This window comes from Copadichromis virginalis, linkage group LG18, assembly GCF_057382275.1.
Source record: "Copadichromis virginalis isolate Kocher_CV1m ecotype Utaka linkage group LG18, C_Virginalis_male_GT1.1, whole genome shotgun sequence".
Lineage (NCBI taxonomy): Eukaryota > Metazoa > Chordata > Actinopteri > Cichliformes > Cichlidae > Copadichromis > Copadichromis virginalis.
Genome location: NC_140635.1, coordinates 23018121 through 23045565, shown reverse-complemented (window position 1 = coordinate 23045565; position 27445 = coordinate 23018121). Strand labels below are relative to the sequence as shown.

General features: G+C 42.0%; 1 protein-coding gene across 1 annotated transcript in view; it reads right to left on the bottom strand.

The window, feature by feature from the left end:
• Positions 1-17478: 17478 nt before the first annotated feature.
• LOC146687854 (potassium/sodium hyperpolarization-activated cyclic nucleotide-gated channel 2) overlaps positions 17479-27445 on the bottom strand; it is a 32891-nt gene continuing 22924 nt past the window's right edge. The window contains exons 5-8 of the mRNA XM_085438634.1: positions 20234-20380; positions 19887-20127; positions 19643-19807; positions 17479-19156 (exon numbers count right to left, since the gene is read on the bottom strand). Of these exons, the coding sequence (XP_085294760.1) occupies positions 18207-19156; positions 19643-19807; positions 19887-20127; positions 20234-20380 (1503 nt within the window). The 3' untranslated portion in view covers positions 17479-18206. The remainder of the gene's footprint in view (positions 19157-19642; positions 19808-19886; positions 20128-20233; positions 20381-27445) is intronic.

Genomic DNA, 27445 nt, shown 5'->3' with positions numbered 1-27445 from the left:
ATCTTCAGCTACCCATCACTGACAGCCCTCATCTGTTTGTTGCAGAGGGAGACGTCAGAGGCACTTTGCTGAAAGCAGAGAGATGCAGGGACAGAAATAGACCATACTGGGATATCTGAGGAGTGGAGGAGAAGGGAGAGGCCCTGGGTATTCTGCCATCCTAGATAACACCGACTCTTGAGCCTGATGGGGTGGAGAATTAACGCCAGCAGAGACAATGGAGAGTATGAGCGTGTAGCGGGTCATGCTTTGAACTTGTGTGTGTGTGTGTGTGTGTTTCTAAGCCATGGGGTGGTCACAACACCAGCAGCAGCATCAGTGGTCTGATAGACAACAGAGGCAGGAGAAAGGAAATGAGCTTTCATGTTAACCTTATTAGTTTAGGAAGATAGTCTGCAAGGACTACGGGGATGCAGGAGGACATTTGTAATGCGAGAGCACATGTCAGGGGGTGTAAAATGTGAAGCCAGCAGTGTTCATTTTCCTAAGATGTATCAATTACAAACACATACTGTTTTTAACGATTGACCTCAGCTTATACTGCGATTTTACTTTCCTTCATTATTTGCCTGATATCATGTTCAGTTTGGCTGATTTCTGCTTGTGAATACTGTGACTGAAGTATTTGCACACTTGACCTTCAATGAATGACCAACGCATATGTTGGTCATAAATTGAAGATGGATCAGATGTTAATGGAGAAATAAAATCTAGCAGGAATCACAAATTTGGGTTTGGTGGTTGTCAGGTTGTCTGACTACACTGTACCAAGTGTAAAGTTTGGAGGGGATTATGGTGTTATTTTTCAGAAGTTGTGCTTGGCCCCTTAGTGAAAGGAACTCTAAATGTTCAGCATACCAAAACATTTTGGACAATTTCACGCTCCCAACTTTGTGGGAAAAGTTTGGGGATGGCTCCTTCCTGTTCCAACATGGCTGCGCAAGAGTGCACAAAGCAACCTCCTTAAAGACGTGGATGAGCAAGTTTGGTGTGGAAAAACTTGAGTGGCCTGCAAACTCAACCAGACAAAATCATTGGGATGAATTAAAGTTGGGACTGCAAGCCAGGCCTCCTCACCCAAGATCATCAAAAATTCCCATAAACACTTCTTAACCTTATGGAAAGCCTTCACAGAAGAGTTGAAGCTGTTATAGCTGCAAAGGTTGGGCTGGCATCATATTAAACCCATAACCCTAATCCTTTTTTCCTCTCTTTAAGGAGCCTTAACTCTGCAGACATAATATCAATTCCAAGATTATGTTTCAGTTTGGTGTGGAATCTGAGACTTTTGAATACAATCATGCAAAAACCCCTGTTTGCTGCCTCTTTAGGCTTTATCGGTCCCTACAGGAGTTTTTTCCTGAAGAAAACACAAACATAATCCATAACTACCAGTGATTAATCCAACATGGAAATTACAGACATTGATGACATTGTTGTCTTTGCTAGCAGCTGAGGTGAGCTGTTCAGGACTGGTTGATGCAACACGATGTTGGTGTCTTCCAACATAGGATTGGATAACAGCAATGATCCAGGTTTTAAACAAATTTTCTGACCCATTAGGAGTCTATCCAGAAAGCAAACATGTTTCCAAGCACCGATCGGTAAAAGACAGCGAGCTATGGTGGCCAGTATTAGGCAAAGAATGTCTGCACCAATAAACTATTGGTTGCTAGCAGACTGTCTCATTTGCGTGTAGTTTTTCATGTTTGTCTGCAAATACTTGCTAACTACTAGCCAAGCGGTAGTACAAATTCTCCAGAAATGGAAAATGTTCACCTTCAAAACTTAAGTTGTTCTTCAGCACTGCAACCAACATCTTTCAAAGGGCCAAACGATCTGCGTTTCCAGGTTGTGTTGCACATTTCAGAGTTTCACAGCTCGGAAAGTAGCGGGACAGTGTTTGCAGACAAGTTCATTACTTCCATTCAAACTGAGACAGCAATATGTAGCTTTGAATTGGAAACCTCACTTGTATGGAGCAAGATCCACCTTGAAGGAAAAATAGTTTTAACAATTTAACTGGCTTGTTCTGTTTTTCTAAAATAATATAGTTTTCCTTATCGGACCGAGGATCTATTTTCACCTAGAGTTCATGTGTTGTATTTACCACCTTTTAGGAACCTGTGTGTTCAAGTAGTCTAAAGAAAGAAAAGTTATGTCTTTAATTAAGAGGTGGCCACCCTGATGTTAGCAAAATTTTGTCATGCAAAGAATTGCACTATGAGAAAATTCACGCCCCACTAGTGGAAATTCACTCCCTCATGCAAGACCTCCTGGTCACTGCTAGAAGAAATATTCTTTTTGTATCTTAGGCAGTGTTTCTTTTTAACAAATGGACCAACGGAGTCCAGAATCACCCAGAATCAGACGCCTTTAAATAGCAGGAGGAAAAAAAGGCTAACCTTCGTAACTCTGTGGGAATTAGGTTAAGGGGGTGAAGGAACTATTTTTTTTTACCTCAGCTGTGACCTGTGATGACAACACCAGTAAGCTGATCAGACCCACTCAGCATCCTCAGTTTTAAAAATTACATCTCTAAACATTGCAGTTCAAAGTCAGTGGGAGCCCTGCACCAGACACATTACACTGAACAAAGGTTTGTCATTGCTACTTTGACTTTTCCTCTCTAAGCTGACTGTGCCCAGAGCTCACTCCCACTCATTCCCATTACTCACATCTTATTTTTACTGGTTTATCTTGCAATGAAGGTCAGATATGATGCAGATACAATGCAAAACAACAACAACACTGAGCGTGCGTACATGATATGAGATCCCAAAAAGAGTATTAACAGTAATTTAAGCAAAGTCATTTATGGTTTTCACAGCTCTATGTCCCGTTCATAATGCTTGCCGATATGGAAAAAACAATCTAAACTGTGGTTCCTCCTGAGCACAGTAATGTTTTGTTTCTTTCTACCTAGCTATTGCACCATCTTTTGTGTTTGCAAGTCCTGGTATAGCTGCCTGGGTTGAACAGGTAACTCTTGTGCCAGAAGGCTACTGTAAAGGCCTGGGCCATTTGTTGTGTGTTTCCCTCTGCTCTCTTTCTCCCACCTTTCCTGTCCACTCTCAAACTGTCCTCTCATAACAAAGACTAAAAAGCCCCCCAAATCTCCTCAAATGTTTCACAGCCCCTGTAATCTGTTTCATAATGCGCATTTTCATATTTTCTCTAGTCAAACTCATTTTTTTGTGATCACTGGGGTGAAACAGATGACCACAGTTTTGTCTTTTTGACCTCTCTCTGTTCCCACTTTCATATGCTTCCAGATTTGCTGGAAGCTGTAGATCCAGAACTCTCAAAGTGTGAGCGACCAGTCAACTAAACATTTAAACACAGCTTGTCTGCTCGAGAAATACTGGTCAGATCAACATATTATTCTGGTGCTGCCAGTCACTCACACTGGCTGCAGTCCTGTCAGATGGCTGCACCCACTCCCACGCGCCCTCCCCTGTCTGAAAGGAACATGTTAATACATGCAGGGGAAAGTAAACAGATGACAGCCATGGTGCTGACGTTAAAAAAAACAAAAACAAGAAAAAATAGTTGCGTGTCAGCTTTGTCAGAATAAAGGTGTAGCCGCTGCACAGGGATGCAGATGGTGCATTGAAGAAATGGCTACTGCTGTTAGCACTGCTAAGACTAGCCAAACTCTGAAAACTAACATGTGCAAACTAATACAAACTAATGTGTATTTGCAAAATTATACACAATTATACAGTTATACACAAACTGGTGATAAGAAAATCCACCTCAGCAATAAAGATTAAAGGGTGCCAGGTTGTCTCTTTGGAGTGCTCATTTCTGTTCATTGTAGAAACTAACAGTAGATTTAGTCTTTCAGTATGTAGCTGTATGAAACAGTGTCTATATATGTTCCAGTTAAATGACGTAGCCTAAATGAGGGAAATGCTATAAAATACCAAATGAAGTGGAAAGCTATCAAGAATTACTGAAGCTAATGTAGCGAGTAAAATGTTATACTGCGGTGCAAAGTGACTGCCTAACATCACTTTATACACACTAAGAACAGATCACCAGACTTGTAAAGTCTCACAAGAATAATAAAGAGTAGCTTAAAGTGTAGCTTAGCTACACTTTGAACATCCCCATCGTCTTCACTAAGGCTGTCGTCACAAGCCATTCAGCTCAGTTGTCAGTACAACAAAAAGCATTTCAGTTATATCATGTTACTTACAGTCTGCAGCTTTGATTTCTCAACAATGGCCTTTATAGATGGAACAGCATCGTCTGTTGGCATTAGCATTGCCAACTCCATCCTGGGCTCTGTTGATGAAAGAAACGCTCACAAAACACTGAGGTTTGCCTCTTTATGGGAAACATTTTAAAAATGCTTATCAGTAACTCTAATAGTATACTAAAGTGTATTATATACTTCAGAAAAAGGGGGGGGGGGGAATAGGATGAAAATTAGGATGTAGAAAAAGATCAATAGCTGCACTTGCATGACTGCAGCCTACATTCCTGCTGTTAGACGCCCTGCATTTATGCTTAAATTTTAGTTTTGTCACTTTGCTCTGTAATTCTGTAATTCTGCTTGGGCAATCAAACCGCTACCCTTTGCATGCCGATTGTCCCAGAAGAGCCTTTGAGATGGGGAACAAACCGAACTCTGCAGCTGCAGCTACCTCAAAGAACAGAGAGGACAGTGATCCATACACTCACTCACTACTGGCCAACTACTCTCAGTGAATCAGAATATAATGTGAACAGAAAGGATTAAATGACATAAAAAGCATTGTTTCCTTCAATCGTTGTGTAAATCTTTACACATCAACAACAAAACAGAGTATCTGAATTCCCAGAAACTGGTAGCTTGAACAAAACCAAATAGCAACGCGTCTTGAAATCTTAAGAAAACCAAACAACCTTTGGCTCATGAGATACTATCCTGAACACAGACCCCTGAATATATTTATATTGCATTAGTTTGAATCACTGAAGGTCTGTTTGTTCCCAGGTGAGAGGGAGAAACGAGGGACCCAGGGGTGTTCTGTGTGAAGGTGATGGATGCTTTAGAGTTTCTATATCCTCATGACAATTAGAGCATCGTTGTTGTTCTCCCTTTCACCCAGAAACATATGCCTGCTTGAGATGCTGCGGCACACCGTCATCATTCTTTGCTAAGGCCACTTAAAAATCACTACTAGAGATTATGTTACTGAATGCTGGATTCCACTAGAGAGTGCAAGACCCCACAACAGTTCATTAGTGATTATGGTCACATAGCCAAACGCAGTGACAGAGCAGAACAGACTGGCCCCTGAGCTAATGCTCAACAACAACAGAAAGGCCTACACAGACAGAATTAAATAGCTCTGTTAAAGGGTCACAGTGACAAATAGTTTATTGTGTTCATAGTTTTCTCAGTTTTTCTGTCACTGTCTCTCGGCCTCCAGTCACCCCCAGCATCTGAATTGGCTGCTTTTAACACACACTGTTTCAGAGCTGTATTTCGCTCAGTAAAGTAATTTTTTGCATTGTATTTCCTAAAAAAGCTGCATCAAGATCTGAGAACTGTTTACTATAGTTGAGGGGCACATATTATTTATATTCATAAGATATTTTATTTCTAAGGGAACACATATAGTATAGTATTAAAAATAAACGTAGTCATTTGACTCTATGTTTCTGTCTCTTTTTATAACTAAAGCATACAAAACATGAAATCTACAAACAGCAAAAAAGCCACGTAATTCAAAATTACACACAGCAGTACAACACATACAACATCAGCAGCAAAATGTGAACTCTGACCCCTACAATGAGTGTGATCTGTTATGCTGTGGGGGTCACGTTGCTGGTGTGTTCCGACCTAGAGGGAAAGGTCACTGCGAGTCAATACAGAGCAATTCTGAGTGATCACCTTTGTCTTATGACAAAACATTTCTGTCCCAAAGGGAGTGCTCTCTTCCAACACAGCAATGCTTCCATTTAAAGGGCCTGAGGGGGGTGGGGGTCACCGAATGAGTATGAAGATGTGTGAATCATGTGCTATGGACTTCGCAGTCACCAGTTCAACAGTCGAACGCCTATGTAAAAACCTGTCACTGATATTTGGATGCATTTGCAGAAAAAAAAGAAGCTTATGCGCAAGTTATAAGGAAGCTCTGTAGTCACACATCTGTCTGCTTCCCAGGTATTAGCAGCTAATCTAAGCTTTATATCACTTCCACTTTCCCATGCTGTCAAGCTGCTTGTGACATCACGGGTCTAGTCCAATCATATTTCCGCCAGCCTTCTTCAGGCCAACCAGCTTCCACTCCATGTACTTTAAATCTCACTGCGCAGCTATCATTTTTTCTTGCAGACACCTTTGTCCGACCCACCTCTTCCTCACCACTGACTCTGGGGGGTCCTGCCCTAATCCCCATCACCGCTGCTTTCTGCTGTGCTGGGCCATCGGAGTCTAACCGCCAAATACCTCAAATTGAATTCTGTACATCAATAAATCGCACTCAGTTCCTTCTAAGGATCTCTCTTTATTGAAATACATGTACAAAAAGGATGCTTGGAGTAGATGGATTGCTTTTTTAGGATCAGAAAGCACTCTTTTGGCTGGAAACAGGCCTGTTGGCAAGTGTGACAATAAATCCCAGAAAAAACAGCTCTTTGTGATTACTGTATTGTAGAACATTTTCACAACATCAGACAGCGCTTTTTACCACTGTCATCAAAACAGAATTGTTTTGATGACAGTCCTTTCATCAGAGATCCAGGCTTGCAGAATCAACGGTAAGGCGTTTTGAAGTGAAGAGGCCCAAAAACCTTACTAAGTCTCTTCATGTTGGTTTCTCCTTTGATTTTTGACACTTTGCTGCATACATTAACGACAAATGCCTATTAACACAAAGAGAATTGTTAGAATCTTAATGTGCATAATGTGATCAGTCAATAGAAGCGCTGCAATCATACGGTGGATATTTTTGTCTTTCGCTCTGTGTGTGACAATGTGTGAAAGTGTGAGTGTGTCTACTCTGATGAATAGCCCACAGTGTCACTGAGTACAGACCTTGACAGAGCAGAACAGATGAGATGATTCAGAAGCAAAGCATTGTTCTGGCTCTCATCACTTCAGATGGCGGCCCAGAGCTAATATTATTGGTGGAAGTGGATGATGGAGTAAAATTACTGAGCGGGGGCCTCCTTTTCCTTTTGCAAAACAATCACAGCTGAAAGAGAGTAAAGACCTGGAGGCTTTTTCACATAACACAGATAGTAGATTAAAGTGGGATTTTCCAGGTATCCTGGCTGAATTTAGTCGTGACTCGGTTTCACGAGAGCAGTGGCACATAAATTACCATGGAGACATATTCTGTGCACCTAGCCTGCTTTAGACCACGCAAACAGCCAGACTTGATTTATCCTGAAGTATTACCTATACATCAGCAGCAGCAACATAGAATCGACAGCTACTACCTGAACAAAAGCATGCATACGCAGAAATAAATTACATTATCCAGAAGAAGCAAATCTCTAATGTAAAAATCCAGAACACTCTGCAGCCTGCCAGAAATGGATTTACTAATTTGACTTAAGATTTGCTGTGAGCAGGGGTGCCTCCAGAATTTTTTCACAGTGGTGGCCATATGGCACCCACTAAAAATATTGCAGTGGCACAACAACAACAGAACTTCCAGTTTTATTGTGCTGTTGTCACACACATGTTACAAAAAAGAGTGAAAGAAAACAATTATATGCTTAGTTATTTCCCTGGTATTAAAATTGATATCACTGAAAACAGGTAGATATGAAAACTAAATAAAATTTTAAAACTCATAATAATCTGTTTGGATTGATTGATTGATTGATTGATTGATTGATTGATTGATTGATTGATTGATTGATTGATTGATTGATTGATTGATTGATTGTCCCAACCATTACTTTGTAAGAGTGAGAACGGATGCCTGTGTCTATGTTGGTCCTGATATGCACCAGAGATCTGTCCAGGGATTGGCACCAGGTTTTCTGCAAGCTTATTACATTATTACCAACATAGGACAGTCCTGCCAGGGGGGGCAGCAAATGTTGCCATTGTGAAATTACCTCAAATCTGCATTATTTTTAACAGCAACAAATTGAAGGTACCTTCTTCTTCTTCTTCCTTTGGTTTCTGCTTTTAAGAGTCTCAACAGAAGATCCTCTGCCACTAGCTCACCTAAGCTCTACCATCCTCCTCTGTCACACCAACCCTCTGCCTGTCCTCCTTCACTACGATTAATCTTCTCTGCGGTCTTCCTCTTACCTTCCTCTTTAACCTCTGCCTGGCAGCTCCATCTCTCTTCTGCACATGTCCAAATAATTTCAGCCTTGCTTTGCTAACTTTGTCTCCATAAGGGAGGAAATACCCATGGCTCCAGAAAGACCCATAGATCTAAGAACAGCCTTCTGGTCTGACCTGGTCTTAAGCATTAGTTTTAGGTCATATTTAATGAAATAGTAAGTGAATTGTTGCCACTATTGGTGTTTAAAAGGAGTATCTCAAGGCTTCAAAACCATTTTTATACTGTCTGTGAGTTACACACAACATTCACCTGGAAGATAATGTGGTCTGGTTGCATTTATAACTACTTACTGGAGGTGAGCCACCACTGACACACTTTTGGAGATTACTGTACAGACACTCATATTAATGTGTGTGGGAATTAGTAGGAGAGGGTGAGAAAGGGTGGAGCTGACTTCTATACCACACATGCATATCACCGGGAGGGCCTGTCCGTTCCTTAAACACACCGGCTTTGCAGTCATGACAAATATATTCCTCATTTTGCATATTTATATTGTTAAATATATGACATCTAATAGGAAATAATAAACTAAGTAAATTTATCAATATACAGAGCATGACCTAACACCAAAGCAGAAAGTGCGGGGGTTTGCTATTCTTATACGAACAAAAGGAAAAAGTGCTTATCAAAACTGATAGTTATTACATCTACCTAGAGAAAAAGTTTTTCATTTTCATTTCATGAATCGTGTCCTGCTCTTCCCAGTTCTAAAATGTCAGCAACAAGCTCTCCAAATCTCCCCCATTTGTAACCCCATCTGTATTTTTCTTCTGTTCTTTTAGCCAGGGGCTTCATGGATGTTCCTGTAACAGGAAGAGTTTAGCAGAGCAGATGATACTGAGTGCTGCTGAGGTCAACTGCTCCCAGCACGTACTCTTTCTGCTCTGCTTTATCTCTCTCTCTCTTTTGTTGGTTTGTTTCTATTTTGTTTGTTTGTTTTTATACAAAACCAGACTGACTTTAAGTACTTTTGTGTCTATGTGGGGTACTATGACCACATAATTAATAAAGTATTCTGAGTCTTGAAATGTAAAATGATTATAACTACTATGGAAGCAGTTTTCAGGGACTTTAGTCTGAAAACTACAATAATAAAACCAGTACTTAATTTACATGAAAGATTATATAAAATGTTACATAAAACCTTGTATATATGTGTAGACTGTGCCCTTATGACTGCTGTTGTCCTCCTCCTCATCCTCCTTCTCTTCCCCAACAGGCACATTGCTCATTATATAATTTGCTGTTTAAAGCAAATATACACTACTTGATGGGAAACACTGTTGAATACTCAAGTGCAAAGGGCAACTTATCCAGTTGAGCTGTTTTCCTTTGTGAGCTTTTTCAATTCTGATCCCACTATTCAAATAATGCATCGTATATGTATCACATTTTAAACGTTTGTTTTCTTCACAGTTCATGCATTTATTACTTCTAGGCTGGACTGTTATAACTTATTATTATCAGGCTGGCCTAAAAACTCCCTGAAAGGCCTTCACTTGATCCAAAATGCTGCAGTGAGAGTACTGAAAGGGACTAAAAAGAGAGAGGGCATGTGTCTCCCACATTGGCTTCTCTTTATTGGCGCCCTGTTAAATACAAAATCAAATTTAAAATCCTGCTCCTCACATACAAGGTCTTGGATAATCAGGCCCCATATTATTTGAAAGGCCTCATAGTATCGCATTGACCCATTAGAGCACATTACTCTCAGAATGCAGGCTTACTTGTGGTTCCTAGAGTATTTAAAGTAGAATGGGAGGCAAACCAGGAATCTGAGGAATCCAGTTTGGATTCGGGAGACAGGCAGACTCTTTACTTTTAAGATTAGGCTTAAAACTTTCCTTTTTGATGAAGCATATAGTGAGAACTGGATCAGGTGACCCTGATTCCTCCCTTAGCTAAGCTGCATAGGTTTAGGATGCTGGGGTCTTCCCACTCAGCATTTCTGCTTCACTCACTATGTGTTTATACACCTCTTTGCATTTAATCCTTAGTTATTATTCATCTCTGGCTCTCTTCTACAACATCTTTGCCCTGTCTCACTCCCATCTCCCCAGACTGGACACAGTGGATGTCAGTCCCCCTAAGCCTGGCTCTGCCTGAGCTGTCTTCCTGTTAAAAGGTTGTTTTTCCTTCCCAGTGTCACCAAGTGCTTGCTCATGCTGATGGTCGTCTGTTGGGGTTTCTCCGTATTATTGTAGCATCTTTACCTTATAATATAAAGTGCCAACCAGTGACTGTTGTTATCATTTGGTGCTATATTAATAAAATTGAATTGATGGACTAAAATAACATTAGCATATAGCAGAATTTTGTGAGTAAATTAGCAACATTCATGTAAACAAGACATAGAAGTGTCATGGAGTCATTTCAATGGTTTCCTGAGAAGTAAAGCAAATGCTTCAAGATTTTTTAAACCAGGGGTGTCAAACTCAAATACACAGTGGGCCAAAATTCTAAACTGGAACAAAGTCGCGGGCTAACGTTAATATTTACTGAAATATATTTATTCCTCCAGATATAAGAATGAATCTTTTCTTATGGACTCAAACACGTTTTGCTGAAAAACTGAATATGGAACAAGCAAAGCTTAATACTAAACAATATATATATTAGCTGTATAATACCAGTAGGCCAGCTCTAATAGTAATTTGGTATGGCTTCGCGGGCCAAATGTAATTAGGCTGCGGGCCAAATTTGGCCCACGGGCCAGAGTTTGACACCTATGTTTTAAACTATTATTTTAATGAATGGCATAGCTTGTAGAAGATCACATGATCCTTTCTTCCTGTTTCTCTCTCTGCTTTATTTTTTATTGATCATTTCAGTTTGACGCACTTCTCACTTCCAACCAACCCGCTGTCCAGCAAACTGTGATGTTACTGAAGCTGCCAGCAGCTGTAAGATGATTTACTGTATCCCCCTCTCTTTCTCTCTGCCTAGCTCACTGACTCGCTCACAGAGTCAGAGCTTGGACCAAATGCTAATCCTGGTATTCAGATTTGAGCTGTGCTCTCTAGATGTTCCCCTTGGCAGAGAGACAAGGCTGAAGCAGGTGCGGCAGCATCAGAGGATAGGGAATTTGGGGGCAGAGGGGTGCACTGTTGTGCCTGTCTGTTTGTATCTGCTTTTAATACACACACAGCTGTCTATGCATAACACTAGAACACCTGCAAATGTTTAAGCAATACCCAGCTACACCTGTTACTGCAGACTGAAAAAGCTGAAATGTAGATTTTGCTTACTTGGAAGATCCCGGGAGAGACGTGAACGAAGACGTGGGTGCGGAGCAGTAAGGCAAACTGGAAGGAGATGGATGGGAAGGGGCGAGGATACCGGTAAGGAGCTAAATAAGCAAATTGCCCTCTGGAGGTAAACAGCTAGGGTGGGTAGTGCGGGTGATGCTGATATGATTAATTGAAGTAGGACAGCCAGGGACAAAGTAGAGGACCAGCACTGCAGAGGAAACAAAGTAGAGGACAGTCCTCGGCCATATAAGGCTGAAACTATATACTCACATAGCTTCACAACTTGGTGTAGTATCAGCCGGCAGCCACTACCAGTACATTGCTTGTTCATTGAATTACAATGAAACAGAAAGAGGGAGTGTGTGTGTGTGTGTGTGTGTGTGTGTGTGTGTGTGTGTGTGTGTGTGTGTGTGTGTGTGTGTGTGTGTGTGTGTGTGTGTGTGTGTGTCAACAGAGCGGAAGAGAGAGGACATTATGTCACGTCAAGGTAAAAGTGCGGACACGCAGTGCGGATGGCCTCTCCCGCATTTGTACCACCTGCATGTAGAGCTGGGGAGGCAAGATGAACAGTGTAGAGCACTGTGGTGAAATCTCACCTTGCATGTAATTTTAATCTTTCTATCTCACTATGCCATGCATAATCACTGAGGAGACAGACAGCAGTGTGTTTGTGTGTGTGCATACATAGAAAGGAAAAGAAACAGACAGAGAGGGAATGGGTGGATGCGCTCCCAGGCTGCTAGAGGAGTGTGTCCTTGGACTGCCCTCTTCCGTGACGCACCCACCCACCCTTTCAGACACGCGCATCGAAACACGCGTGCACACTCCTAGCACCGGTTCATTTACTCTCTCTCTCTTTCCCTCAGACAAATACAGAACTAGGGCTTGCATGTGCATGCACACCTTCTTAGGTACCAGAGAAATTGAACTTAATGCTGTGCAATGCTGTGTGCGTGTGTTCACTCGTATACACACACACAGACAGAGCAGAAAGCTCTCAGACTGAGCGCAGACACCTCATCAGGGATGCAGCAGAGCCCCTGTCTGCAGAAAGAGGGAGAGAGAGAGATCTCATCTGATGTGGGATAGAATGAGGTGGAAAGGTCTGGTTGTCTGATTAAGGTTGAGCGTGTGTGTGTTCACATATGCGAGTGTGTGTGTGTCTGTGTGTTTGGGGTGGGGGGTGGGGCGGGTAGTAACTAGTGTAACTCCAGCAGTTTGGTTCATGCACGCACACAGAACACCAACCAACAGAGACAGATGACAAATAAAAGTCCACACCCAGAGATAAGTATGCCAATGCGCTCATCTTTTTATTGCACAACAATGTATTGTCTGTTTACGAATGCTTAAACAACATTGCCACTGACTGACAGACCAGCTTATTGAGAGACACCAGGGTGTGGCTCTGTGTTCTTGGCCAGCAGAGGTGGTGGACAAGACAGCCTTTTCAGAAACAGGTTCAAATCAGCCCCATGCCCTCGCCACCAGCATCTCGGTCCGCAAGGACTGGATGCAGGCAAATATTACAAGCATGCCAAGTATCCATCGAAATCCTTTGACACTGATTTGGTAGCACTGCAGCTTGGGCTGGGAGCTGAGTTGTCCTGGGTTGTAGACATCAACTTAGACAGAGCTGGAGTTTCAAAATACTTAAACCGTTCTGTTAAGAGCAGAAGCAGAGCACAGCCTGAGATGGTTGCAGACTGGCCTCCAGAGAGAGAGAGAACACATGCTGTGTCAGATATCTGTGCTGTCGTCTACATGGTGCTGGTAAAGTGTGTCTGGATGCCCACACTGAGCTATTCGTGCAGGCTGTGGAATGCTACTAAGTCTAGGGATGTGCTAGAGTGATTTCTTGGAGCATTACAGTGGTTTCTTTCATTTTTTTTTTTTTTTTCCTCTTCTGTAGAACAAATGTAGTTGTGACCATTTAACACACATCTCTCTCGGCTTCATGTGGGTTTTTAAAACCCCCTAAATGGCATCATATTCTCAAGTGGGACCAACATTATAGAAGGAAAGGCACAGGAACACACACACGCACACACAAACTCAAGCACACAGAGTCCTGAAGCAGAGAGAAGGCTTAGGTAAGCTAAGCAGGCTACAGTAGCTACGACACAAAAGTTTAACTGTTAGACTAAATAAAATCATTGTACAGTAGTTTGGTACACAACAATGTCTAGATTTGAAGGTCCCACTAAGAATTGTACACAGAACTCTGCTTAGATAAGAAAAATACAAACATGCACTCTGCTATTATCTGCCAAGGTATGGTAGGTCAAGCTCATGACTGCTCATGAGTCGAATTCAGCCTAAGAGAGAGCTTTTCTTAAATGGCAAAGACTTGATCAGTGTGCAACCAGCATCAGAGTGTAAATAGCTGTGCAACAATATGTTTTAAGAACGTTGTTTCCAGCACGTGCACAGCCAACTTCTGTTACTGTATTGATATTGTGCAAGCATCTCCACAGTTTGTTTATTACCAGTGTGTGAATGTGTGTGTGAATGGGTGGATGACTGGATATGTAAAGCGCTTTGGGGTCCTTAGGGACTAGTAAAGCGCTATATAAATACAGGCCATTTACCATTTCTGTCGTTTTTGGCTCTTTGCAGTGAGCGGATCATCTAAGCTAACGTCTAGACTGCCGATATCCACCAGAAGCCTGTCAGAGCTCACCCTCTCACTGTAAAAAAAATGTATCTTATACAGCTGGCTGTGGTAAAAACACAACAATGTGCCCCACATCTCTGTGTATACCATATGTACAGAACATGAGAGTACAGAGTACAGCGCGCATGGTGTTGGAAGGCTCAAACCAACAAAAATGTGCAATTTTGTGTTTCCCGTATCTGGGAAAATTGTATATACTGACATTGTCATCGTAATTCAGCAATACTAATCCTCTTCTAATGTTTTTTTTTGTTTGTTTGTTTTTTACATATATTGCAAGTTGAAAATAAGAACACAGATTTGCATTTTTACAGGCACATACAAACCACAAAAATAGACTATGTGGAAACTAGATGTACTAGGCACAAGGTATATACAGTCCGTGTGCATGGGGCACATTGTAAAAACAAACTGCAAAACAACAACCGAACAAAAGAGACTGATAACTCAAAGACAGTTTTACAAATAAAAACAATACCCTGATTTGCTAACATGTCAACACCAAGGCATTCGGTACCCTTAACAACTGGTACAGCAAGAATGAGAGGTTTGAAACTTAGGGATTCTCAATAATTGTCAGTCAGTGTCAAACATGTATGAGGGCTTTCAATCCCACTAAATAGCAAGGCCCAGTAGAAGAACCATTAAACAATCACACTTTGAACCGCCCGTCATCAGGCAAATACAGCGCCACATCACACACACATACACTCACACAACATGCTGATGGTGGCTTTAAGCCAGCAGACTGAACACTAGACAGATAACTGACAGAAGTATGTGCTTGGCCGGGGCTGTAGCCGCCTCATGGCCGAGGGTTCAAACAGAGCGGTACTGATCAAAGTGTCTGGGACGCCATCCTTTGAGTGGGAGTGAGTTACACACATATCCTACCGGTTGGATGCAATGAAACAGAGACGGCGCCTGATATTGCCTGAAACGTTAGCTCTTTAACTCTCCTTCCATCTTGCTCTCACTGACTGTGGTCTCATTCAAATAATATCAGCACAGTCCTGATAGCAGCTTAATAGGGCAAACTCTGGTATTAGCACAAAGGATTGGGGAAGAGGACCAATTGATTGCACTGGAACAGTACTGAAGCGCACAACAGCCATTGACTCAAATGGACTTCATTCACAATCATATTGGCATTTTGGCATGTACCTTTCCCATAGGAAAAAAAAAGCAATACAAAAAGAGTGTTGCTGATGAAGGAGGGTCACAGCTTTGTAACCAAGGTATGACAAACAACGAGGTTTAGTGCATGTTATCAATTAAACAGATAAGAGAACATGTGGCTGCTCTACAGTAACAATGAGCCAGGATTTACAAGCCATATAATGAAGCCCTTGGATAAAAACAATCACCTACGCCTTGTTTCAAACAGCTCGCAGGATAAGTGATCACAACCAAACGGGCAGAGTGTTACGCTAATAACAATCTCAGGGTTACGACTTCAGTAGATCCTCCATATTTATCTGAGCCAATCAGATTTCAAGGGGAACCTTTCAGCACGGTTAAATCAACAAGTGGATGATGGGAGGATAGACAAGTCTACATAAATCAATGGAAAGCCACGCTGCGGCAATCAATACATCTCTCTGGAAAGGTAGCAAACCTGAGTGAAATGTCCATCGCATCGATTTTACAATTAGAGTCTGTCGATGTTCAGAGCTGAAAAAGGTGGACATGGTATTTGTCTAACACAATGAATCAGCTGCCTATTTTCTAACCCAATTGGATTCACTTTCCTTCCTTACAGTTTAACCAGATAATGGATCCGAGAGAAGTACTGCAACCATTTTAAGAGAATGGAGCATCGATTTTTCATTTTGATTACAAGGTCGTAGTGCAACACAAGGTGCTTAATTGGACGTCCTCAGTGCTCACTTTGGACCAAGGAGATCAAAGTTGTTATGACTCACTCTTGTTCACGCCCACTTCAGTAAATAAACTAATAGAAAGAAGAAGAAGAAGAAAGATCCTCTTGTGGTAGATCTGGTACAGGTTAAATATAGCAATGTTCAACCCAGAGAAGCATCATTAAACCATAAAAAAAAAAGATCACACGGACACTCAGCAACACATACAGCAATGCCCACAACCCCCCCTTGCATCATAAAAGCCTCTTTAAATCACTGTCCCTTTATTTACATGGCAGTTTATATCTGATTAGCTGTCTTCCTTCTCGTATGGCGTACATTCAGCAAGAGAAGTATTTCAGGTTCAACAGGATCAGAGTATTTTGAGTAAATATAACCAGCTATCCAAGCCTCAACCCTAAATGTTGAGACATTCATGGGAGTTTTGGATGAAATGGGACACATAAAGATTTTGATATAGAGCAAGTATGTTTTTTTTCTCTTTTTTTCTTGTCTTTTTCTTTACATGTGAGGCATTTTATGCCCTCATATTGCCTACCCTCAACCCCCATTTATCTCACAACTGAACATTAGAGAGAATTAGTTTAGCTAAACTGATTTTTTTTCTTCTTTTTAAGGTTCTGACCCGCTGAACTCAAAGCGTGGATTGTTCCTGTGACGTGAAACCAGAATTAAACAGTTTGTTCCTCTCAAGTGTTAACAAAACAAAACAAAATAAGAGTTACACTACAAGTCCTTTCATTCTCTCAAGCATTTTTGGTTAAGGTAACAACATGGTCACTGGATTACAATACCTCAAGTGAAGCCACAATAGCTGCTGGATTCTTTAAGATTTCACATTAAAAACAAAACAATATGAAAAAGAAAGAAGTTCACTTTCCTGTACAGCATATGTATAGATATTTATATTCATATATATTTATATATATAGGCGGGGTAGAGTATTGCAGAATTATATTGCATGTGTTAATCAATAAACCTAGACAGAAACAAGCAAGTATACAGTATGGGTTGTTCACAAATGTTTCCTTCGAGTAAAGCTCAGATATTTTAACCACCTTGGCCTTCAGGGTTACAATCAGCCACCCACCAAACCGGCTTTGGTGGGTGGCTGATTGTAACCCGACCGGCATCAGAGGTGTTTGACGAAAGCAGGTCAGCACCACCATCGGCATGTCAAACCAACCGTGCAGTGTAGAGTGTGAGTCCATTCTCTGAAAGTAGAACCAAAACATATCAACAAACTCACGCACACACACTTACACCCACATGTATACATACACACAAACCAAATATATGGCTTCTAATGTTGAATCAAGGCAGTTAAATAAATGGCATTTTCGTCGATGTTTCTTTTTTTTCTTTTTTTTTTTCTTTTTTTTTTAGTTGATACAGACACAACCAGACTTGGTGTTCAAGCTCAACTTTGGTTTGGGTAGATACGATGAATATAATATCCTTCCGTACTTTTTTCATCAACTATTTACACATCGATGTAAGATCGACCAGCGGTCTAAAACACTATTCCCATTACTATTTGAAACAATATGAAGAGCAATGTGTTCTTTTGCTACGACAGCTTATACAGAAAAGTTACACTCAAAACACTTTTGGACGCTTAAAATGTCATTGTCATTTGACCTCAAGTCCCTGATTTTCAGTTTAAGTCCAGCTCCTGCTAGATTGCATTGCATGGATTCTACACAGTATGCAATAGTTACATCAATCATACTTTTCTTCATATCTTTACAGAAAAGACAGCGATATACAGTAGGTGTTTGGAAGCAGAGTGAAAGGGGTGATACTAAGACTAAAGGTGCTGGCACAGTAGACTAGACCAGTTCAACCTTAAGTTATACTAGCTTAATTGTATAGACTCCTCCTGGCCAAAGTGTCTCAAGACTTTGAGTAGCTCTTTTCCTTCTGCTGGCACCAGCACACAGTGCATCCAGGTCCAATAACTGGTAGCGCTGGCGGTAGCTGATTGGTCATTCAGCAAGCTGACAGATCAGCCAGACTGACCTAAACCGAATGGATTCTCCTACAAAAAAGGCCTCTTTCTCGAACTCTACCAGGGTCACAAGTTGGAAGACAGCCGGGATCTGGCAGAGTCTAGCTCTGGAAGGCTGACAATTGAATCTTTCTTGGGAGCTCCAGAGTCTGGAGGTCCTGATCCAGCAGCTGCTGCTACTGCCCCCATTCCAGCAGGTCCAGTGGGAGGAGGTGTGGAGGCAAATGCCACCCTCTGTTGGGCTCCCGATGATCTCCCCACCCCTGAGGGCCCTGGCATGCTGGAGTGAGGGGGCTGCGGAGGTCCGATGGAGGTGTTGGAGGTGCGAGTGGAGGGCGGGGGGCTAGGGGCTGCAGAGGCAGCTTGCGGTGTTCCTTCCTGGGGGAGTGAAGGCTGGGAGGCCGACAGGGCACGGGTGTCCTGACTCAAGCTCCCCATATGCAGGGAGTGGGTGCTCTTGTGTGAGGCAGGCCTCTGCTGGGTCTGTGTGGGGCTTGGTGCATGATGCTGTACTAGGGACAGCTGGGACCCAGAGGGTCCCACGCTTGCAATGTGCTGGAAAGTCCGTCCTGAAGCTGCAAGCGGGCTTTGGACTGGGGGACTCGAAATTGCCGATCCAAATGCCCCTCCGAGCGTCAGAGGGGGCTGAGACTGCAGAGGAGACATGGAGACTGGACTGGAGAGATTCTGCATCACCTGAAACCTTCGCACCATGCGTGGAGACTGCAGAGTCCCTGGACCCACCAAAGGACTTGCCATCTGAGGGCAAAAGCTCATGGCCACAGCTTGCTGGAGGGTGGCGATAGCAGAGCCCGTCTGCTGCTGACCCGGAGGGGCAAAGATGCCGCCAAGCGAAGGGGTCATAGACATGGCTCGTGGCCGCTGCAGGTCTACTAATTTTACCATCTCACGGTCATACTTGACGATCTCCTGAATCATCTCATTCTCCCGGTTGTTGAAGACACCAGAGTTGAGATCATGCTGCACCTTGTGCATCAGGATGGAGTTCTTTTTACCTGCAGAGAGAAATAAAAGCACAGGCTAATTACTAAAGATAAAAAAAAAGGCAGAAGCAGTAAAGTTTGAGGAAAGGACAAGGAGTACATAAAGGTGAATAATGCATAAATACATGGAAACAGGAGGACGTATAACGAGAGAACAATGCGATTTAGATATAGCATGCGATGCCCTTCAAATCAGGTACATCCTCTAGCAGAACAAGCCCTCAGGAAATATACGTGTCACCCTGTACTTTTATCTATTGTTACAGCATCCTATGCCATTCTGAGCAAAGAGCACAGCTCATTGTACTGCTTCTTTTAATATTCGGGAAACATTTTCTTTTGTGTTTTTTGTTCACGGCTTCATTTTCTTTCATAAAAAGAAAAGACAGCAGAAACACTTAGCAGCTGATGTTTTAGAGATTTGCATAATTTCATGCCCAACATATTATATGATAATACATTATGATACATATGAAAATGATCTAAATCATTTTTTACCTATGCGGTCTAGACGATCAATGGCAACAGTCTCAAAGGCTCTTCTCATCATGGGGTATTCTTCCAGCACTTCATTGAAGTGGTCAACAGACAGAGAGTAAAGTCGACAGTAAGTCTCCGCTCGCACGCTGGCTGTTCGACGACCCCTCGTCAATAAGCAGATCTCTGAAACGGGGAAACAGAAAATGCCACCGCTTACAAAAGGGTTAAAAAAAACAATGGCACCATAAAAAAAATATCTTACCTCCAAAATAAGAGCCATCAGAGAGTTTCATTGCAAGCGTTCCCTTGGTGATGACGCTGCAGACTCCATGCTGGATAAAATACATTTTCTTGCCAATAGTGCCCTCCCGAATGATGTAATCTTGTGGCTGGAATACCTCAAAACGTAGCTTAGTCAACATGGCGGTCACAAAGTTTGGCTCTGCGTTGGCAAACAGCGGCATCGACGCCACCAGCTTGCGACAGTTGAAGTTCACAATTTCCTAAGACAAGACGCAAAGAAGAACAGTAAAAATGTGCACAGTAAAGACTTTTTAATATAATATATGGTTCATATAATAATGGGAATAATGTGCATTATTGTCTCACTTCTCTCAGGGGCTCACTGAGTTCTCCCAGGATGCTCTCCTCATCAAACATCTTGCCCTGGTATCTGTGCTCGTAGTAATCGTGGATTTTTTGTCGGAAGTCAGCAGGCAGTTTGTGGAAGGACATGTACTGCTCCACTTGTTTGTACTAAGAGAGAAGAGAGATGATTTTTACTTCCTGTTAATGCAAACAAAAACAACAGAAAGAAAAAGGTTTTATTGACCTTGAGGCGAGCAATTGCATTTAAAAACCACAACAGTAATGGGGCTGGCAAATTAGTTTTAGCAAGTGTGCATCGTATTGCTTTTCTAGTGTTACACTGTTCAATTGTTCAACTATTATTATACATGTTTCTTAATGCCAAAAATACAGAAAGCAGCAATTAATTGAGCCATTAAAAATGTTTTTATATCTATTTCTCATCACAGACCTGTTCAAACACTGAAAAACGTCAGCGCAACATGTTTTTTTCAGTTCACAGTCAGTAAATCCCAAATATAGCAACCTGCTTCTCTAAAACGCACTGAAACACCAGCAGTGTGTATCAACCTGCCACTGATAACAGCCCCCAAAATGCACATTCACACCTGTTTGAGTAACAAGCTAAAAACTGTGAAAACTTGCAGTGCTCACTCGTTTCTGGACTTTATTATTTACTACTTCCAGTTAGGCAGGTGCACAAAGACCACATTAAATTTTGTTCAAGATCCAAGTTTGTCAACAGGCAACTGCTTGAGACTTGAGGCATTTTAATGGCCAGAGAGGGCTGAAAAACTTTACATCCTTAAAGAACTGCTCAATATTTTGCAGTTATAACTCAGTACGAAAACTCCCGACAGGTGATCGCTCAAAACGATCTGCAAAACAGCTGTTTCTGTCCAGTGTGGGCATTTCATTTTATTTTTGTTGCATTTTCTTGTGGCCTTCTAGTTTACTAGACCAATAGCATGAACTGATCATTTTCATTTCTATTACTTCATTACTTTCTCAGTCTCTGGATGAATTTTGTCCCACTTCAGCTCAGTGAGGTTTGTGGGCACTCGTTTATCCACAGCCCTCTTAAGGATAATAAAAGCCCAGGTCATCACCTCTCCACCACCATGCTTGACTGTTGGTATGAGGTATTTGTGCTGATTTGCTGTGTTTAGTTTTGTCCAAATGCTGCTGTGCATTAGGGACAAACATCCCCACTTGTGGTTTGTTCAGATGCAGCTTTGGAAAACTAAGCTGTTCTTTTAAGACTTTCTCCTCGTGTCCCTTCTAAACAGGCGATACTCCTTCAGTCTTTTTCTAATTGTGCTGTCACAAACGTTTAACATGCTGACTGAGGCCTGTAGAGTCTGAGATGTAGCTCTTGAGTATTTTGCAGTTTCTTTGAACATTGCACCATCTGACCTCGGGGTGAAACTCTTCTGATCTCCTGGTAAGATTATGTCATTGTGTTAACATACACCTGAATGCTTCAGACCAGCAAATAGCCAAAACCTCTGCTTTCATACAGGCACTCAGACTTGCTGATGATCAATTAGTCAAGTAAATTTGATTAGCAGCATCTGGCAGCTACTTACCCTCCTAATTCCTAAGAAGCAGTAACCTGTCCTTAGTGTGAAAACTTGTTCACAACTGCATTTCATTCATAAATAAATACATCTAGGAGGAAGGAACTGGCTCAGGGCTCTAGTGAAAGACAGAGTTAGGAAGTGCTAAATGTTTCTAGTGAACAGGATTTTGATGATAATAAAAAACCAGAATACCACCACACTCAAAGTTTAAAATAAACTAAGACAAAGGGCAAAATAAGCAAACATCATGCTATGATTAGGCAATGTCACCTATGAATTTTAGAAAAGGCCAAAATTCACCTGTAGCATTTTACTGCCCCACTCTCATTTAGCATTTATAGAATATTTCTCATGCCTCTTCCTCTTACAAATAATTTTTATCTGCTTCAGAATCTCTCGAGCTTCTTAGAAGTCCTCTATGCTCCAACTAGTGTTTCACCCCACTTCTCCCTCTCATGGACTAAAATGCTTTACTGAATATTTACTAATTAACTAACTATTTTTTCAAGAACTTCTCAATAGAAGCATCACTTTGCACTAGAAAGGTTTATAAATCTCTACACATCAGTGTCTGTGCAAAAGTCTGTCAAGTGTCATCAAACATATACAAACCACGCAGCTGAAATGAACACACCAAGCAGTTAATCAATGCCAAATCAATAAAAAAGTGAAAGGTTCCCTTCAACATAGCTGCAAGTCAAACAAGCAGCTTCTGTTGTTTAGATATGCAAATTTCAGTCCTTCCAAAGTGATCACAGAGAAACTAGAAACAACGTGGCTGGGCTGCAGAGAGAGGAGTGATAGACGTGGCAGTAAACAGAGCAGACAGTGAACTGTTGGTTGAAAAAGATTTCTCCTTGTACTCTGCTGTCAGCCTCTGTGCACTTCAACCCAGCTCAATTGGAAAGCTTAAGACCACAACTCAACTCAGCCTATAAAGCTGTCCAAACCACAATTTTGAGAGGTCAGCGCTGGCAGGTGCTGTGTACTCACAACGTTCAGGAGCTGAGGAAGTCATCATCCATACCACCCCAATCCCAGCACTCCTTAAACTCTGCTGTGCGGTGGATAAAGCCACACTCTGTAAGTATCGAGTAACGTCCCCTGAGAAGGTTTGCTCGCAAGACCACCACCCCCCACTCCCCCACCCCCACCCAAAAAAACCTGAAAGGCTTGTGGCTAACTTCTTCCACAGACAACAGTATGTCAGATGTTGTGTGTCCTGCCAGAGGCCCCGAGCAAAACAATGAGTGCCACCTGCTCAAACACTGTTGCAAGCTCTGAATCCTCCAGTGCAACGTATAAACTCCTTAACTGAAAATTGTTTGCTGTCAGGAACAGACTGCCTGGCTCTCTGTTTGCAGAAGAAAATTACAGTTAGCAAACAATGATTTTAAGATGTACACAACTGAATGCATGTGTACTGTACTAGAAGAATTATTGTCTCAGATCCAAGCTGCACAATGGAACGAAAGCTTCCCTTTTTTCATTCCCAGGCTTTATGACAGCAGTACATCCTGTGAACATCCTGGTCACACTAACATGCTAATAAGAGACGAATGACAAACAAGAAACCAAACAGACCCCACCGATGAGTACCATTTCACTCTACTAGGGTCACATTGCTTAAACATGGAGCTTTATTTCTGTTAAGACTTGTTTTGAATTATCTCCCTTGCTAATGGCTGAATATTTTACATTATTCGTGTAATGTGAATGAAACTCTCAGGGGGAAAACAGTGGACAGCGGGGGACGATCTCAGAGCTAATAAACTGAGCAGATATGCTCGTATTATTAAAACTGAATAATAAATAATGATGTGCATACACTGACACCACAGTGCAGAAGTAAATGCAACATTTTTGCTTTTTTCCCCTTTTCTGGGACATTTTTTCCTCTGACACAGTCACACTGACACACTCTTTATCTGTTCAACTGCTTATTAAAGCAAATATCTCATAAGCCAGTCACATGGCAGCAACTCAGCAGAGACATGGTCAAGATGACCTTGACCGAGCATCAGATCAGAGCATCAGATTGAGGTATGAAGCTGTTTTAAGTCACTTGAACGTGATATGGTTGTTGGTGCCAGATGGGCTGCTCAGAGTATGTAAGAGGCTGTGTGATGCCATCATGTCAATATGGACCAAAATCTTTAAGGAATTTTCAGCACATTATTGAAGAAATATGCAAAAGGAGCTACATTAGCTACTGCCAATGTAGTTCTCAGTAAGTGCATAGTGATGCAACATTCAGGATTACATCACAAGTGTGAGCAGTCAGTGAAGTGAGCATACAATACTGTGAAAAAAGTCTTAAGCAACCCCTCATTTACAGCAATTTATTGAAACATGCAAACATACCTGGATATACAGCATATAACGCAAAATCAGAGTTTGTACAGTTCTAACAAGGTCAGTATTTAGCATGACCACCTTTATTCTTAAGCACAGCCTAAACTGTCTCTGGCTTTTTTCTTGTAATTTCTTTAAGTGGGCTTCAGGAATAGTGCTCCAGGCCCTGGGGAGGTCGATCCATGAATGATAGTGTTTCATTGGGTGTTTTTCTACCTGGGTATGGTTTTAAAGCACTGGCAGTGTGTCCAGGATCATCACCATACTAGAAAATGAAGCCACTGTCAGTCTGATGGTACTTTCCATGTTCATAATTCCATCATTCTTTAGTGCAGGGGTCCCCAGTCCACAAGGGCCAGTGTCCCTGCAGGTTTTAGATGTGTCCTTGATCCATCACAGCTAATTTAAATGGATAAATTACCTTCTCAACATGTCTTGAAGTTCTCCAGAGGCCTGGTAATGAACTAATCATGTGATTCAGGTGTGTTGACCCAGGGTGAGATCTAAAACCTGCAGGGACACCGGCCCTCGTGGACTGGGATTGGGCACCCCTGCTTTAGAGGATCCCTGAAACCACCGGCTGAAAGGCAGACCCAAATCATGCCAGGGCCTCCGCAGTGCTTTACAGCTGGCTATAGACACTCACTGTTGAATCTCTGTTCTGACCTCTTCTGTGGATATTGGTGACCCGTTCACTCTTCATATATTAGAACTAGAGAAAGGGGATTTAATTTGACTCTTTGCTTCCTGTCTGTTATCTGTAGACACAACAGTGGTTCGTCCCTTGTGTCAGGTGCCTTTTTTTATGTTTGAACAATTCACTGGTCGGTGTTAAATGGCTTAAAGAAAAAAAAGATTGCTTTTAAAAGGTACAAGAACTGGACTGAAAAAGCAGACGATGTCCAAAGATGGCCAATGACCAGTGTCCTTCAGAAATCCTGGAAAGCTATTGCTCAAAAATTACAGGAACGCTTGGCTCCTTGTGAGCAAAATATCAAGAAATAGGTGGTGCCTCAAGACTTTTGCACAGTATTGTAAACCTTGTCCAGATGAGACGGTGCCATGGGCTTGAAAACAGTTTCGGTCTTTGGGTATGCTTTGCCAGCAAAACGGCCGTAAACTCCTCTATTTCCCTGTGCACTCTGGAGAAGAAGAATGTGTAAATATTTTAAGATTGGCCTCTCTGATGAGTAACTCGTGACAAAAAACACAAAAGTCTAAAAACGGAATACGAAATTTGACTGTAAGATTTTTCTATGTACTTTCAGTACCTGCTATATTTCAAATGCACGGAGGCCAAACAATGAAACTGTGTTCTGTGTAGGTTTAATATCACCCCTCCAGATTCACACTACACAACTATTGTTCCTGCAGAGAGGAAATGGTAATGCAGTGAATGCAGATTGTTCTGTAGTGAAAATGTACTGTCACCATGCCCAGAAAAAGCAATGCGTGCTTCTGACTGATAGCGTCATCCTCGGAGCTTCCTTAAGGAAAACAAAAATAAACATAAATAAACCTAACATGCAACATCTGAATTATTCAGCATCCACATAAAGAAAAGTCTCCTGGGCCGGCGCAGCTCCACAGCAATTCTGACGGAGTTACGCAACACGAAGTCTCACCTGCATGAGTGAATCTGCTTCCTGACATCTGCAGATGGAGGGCAGCCTGAAGAAATGACCCCGTGTCACAACTCTTTACCCGGAGTGTCCATGCCAACACTGCGCTCTTGGTGAGCAGCCCACACAATAGGAAATGCTGATTGTGTGAAAAGAGTAGGTGTCGAGGGGGGGGGGGGTGGCAGTGAGGGTAAACCTCACAGAGGGAGAGGTGCAGCGACCGTGTGCGGTTACGCATGAAGCTCAGTCCCGCAGCTTGAGTCGGATAAGGCTGAACGAATAAGGCAGCTAAAGCTTATCTGATTGAACTGAGATGGTGGCCTTTAATGACTTGGCTTTGAGTGCCATGTCATAGTGCGGCGTATCGATCATCGCCGGGCAAACGTCAAATCTCTCCAGTGTCACGGAGGAGAGAAAACAAGCCTCTGACCAGTGCGTCACAGCGCCCACAGGGGACTGACAAACACCCAAATGAGAGTGAAAATGACATCCATTTTCTGTGTCACTTTGATGATGCGGCAGCAAACCGCTCCACTGACATTTTGTCATTTAAACCGCTGTTTGGGATCTATTTGCTTTTCGTGATTTGTTATTCGGAAAGACATTTAGGGAGCGCTTTGTCTGTGATTACATTTTCCCGCTTTCAAACCCATGAACTACTGAGCCAGCATCAGGTTTTTACTCCTTTCTCTCCCTTTCGCTTGAGTCACCTCCTCTCACTCATCCAAAAACTCTCCATCCTAATTCGGGTTCATCCCGAACGGACATGTGGATGTATAATACATTCACTCCATCCCCGGCTAAATCACCTCATTACATTATGAAGCACATTCACCAAAGAGAAGGAAATCAGATAACAGTAAGTAAGAACTTGACTTCTCTGTCTTCAATTCAGAGATGTGTACAGAGGGAGGAAAAACACGCTGTGGGGTCTCACACAGAACACAGTCTCATTAAACGAAACTGAGCTTCTGAAGAAATACAGGAAATCATATAATTCAGTCAAAGGCAGAGACAGCCAAGGCTTGACTCAATAGAAACTTTTATTTAAAAACCAGTAATGTAAAATAATGAATACCATCAGATAGGGCTGGGCCATATTATACCGTTCACGGTAATACCGGTATAATGTTAGGCAACGATAGGAAAATGAAATATCGCGATAGAATGGGAGTAAAACGCGCATGCGCAGTGCCTTTGTTTTCATACGCACATGGCCGATTGTTGAGTGAAACAGATGAACCAGAATTGGTTTGTAAAAATGGTGCAACTTCCGTGATGTGGAACTGGTTTGGTGTTTGTCCGTCAGATACACAACAAAGCACATTTTTTTGCAGAACATGCAAGCGGCCGTCGTTATTGTCGTATTTGTCGGACTAAGATGCTCTTAAATCTGGGAGTAATCTGGGTCCTAAACTCCGTATCGTTCAGGTCAAACAACACTGCAGCATCACTTAGAGTTAAAAACTGTCTAAATTCTTTCATCTTTAATAAAACGATCAGCATTGCTGCTTTACCAGGTGTAACTATAAAGTTTAACTTCCAGGCATCCATGAAAACAAAAGTTATTACATTTAACGGAGTTAGAAGTTAGCAGGAAGCTAGCGGAAGTTAGCTCGCTAGTTTCGCTAGTTACCGAAGCATGATATTGCATGTTCTGACTGAGAGATTTC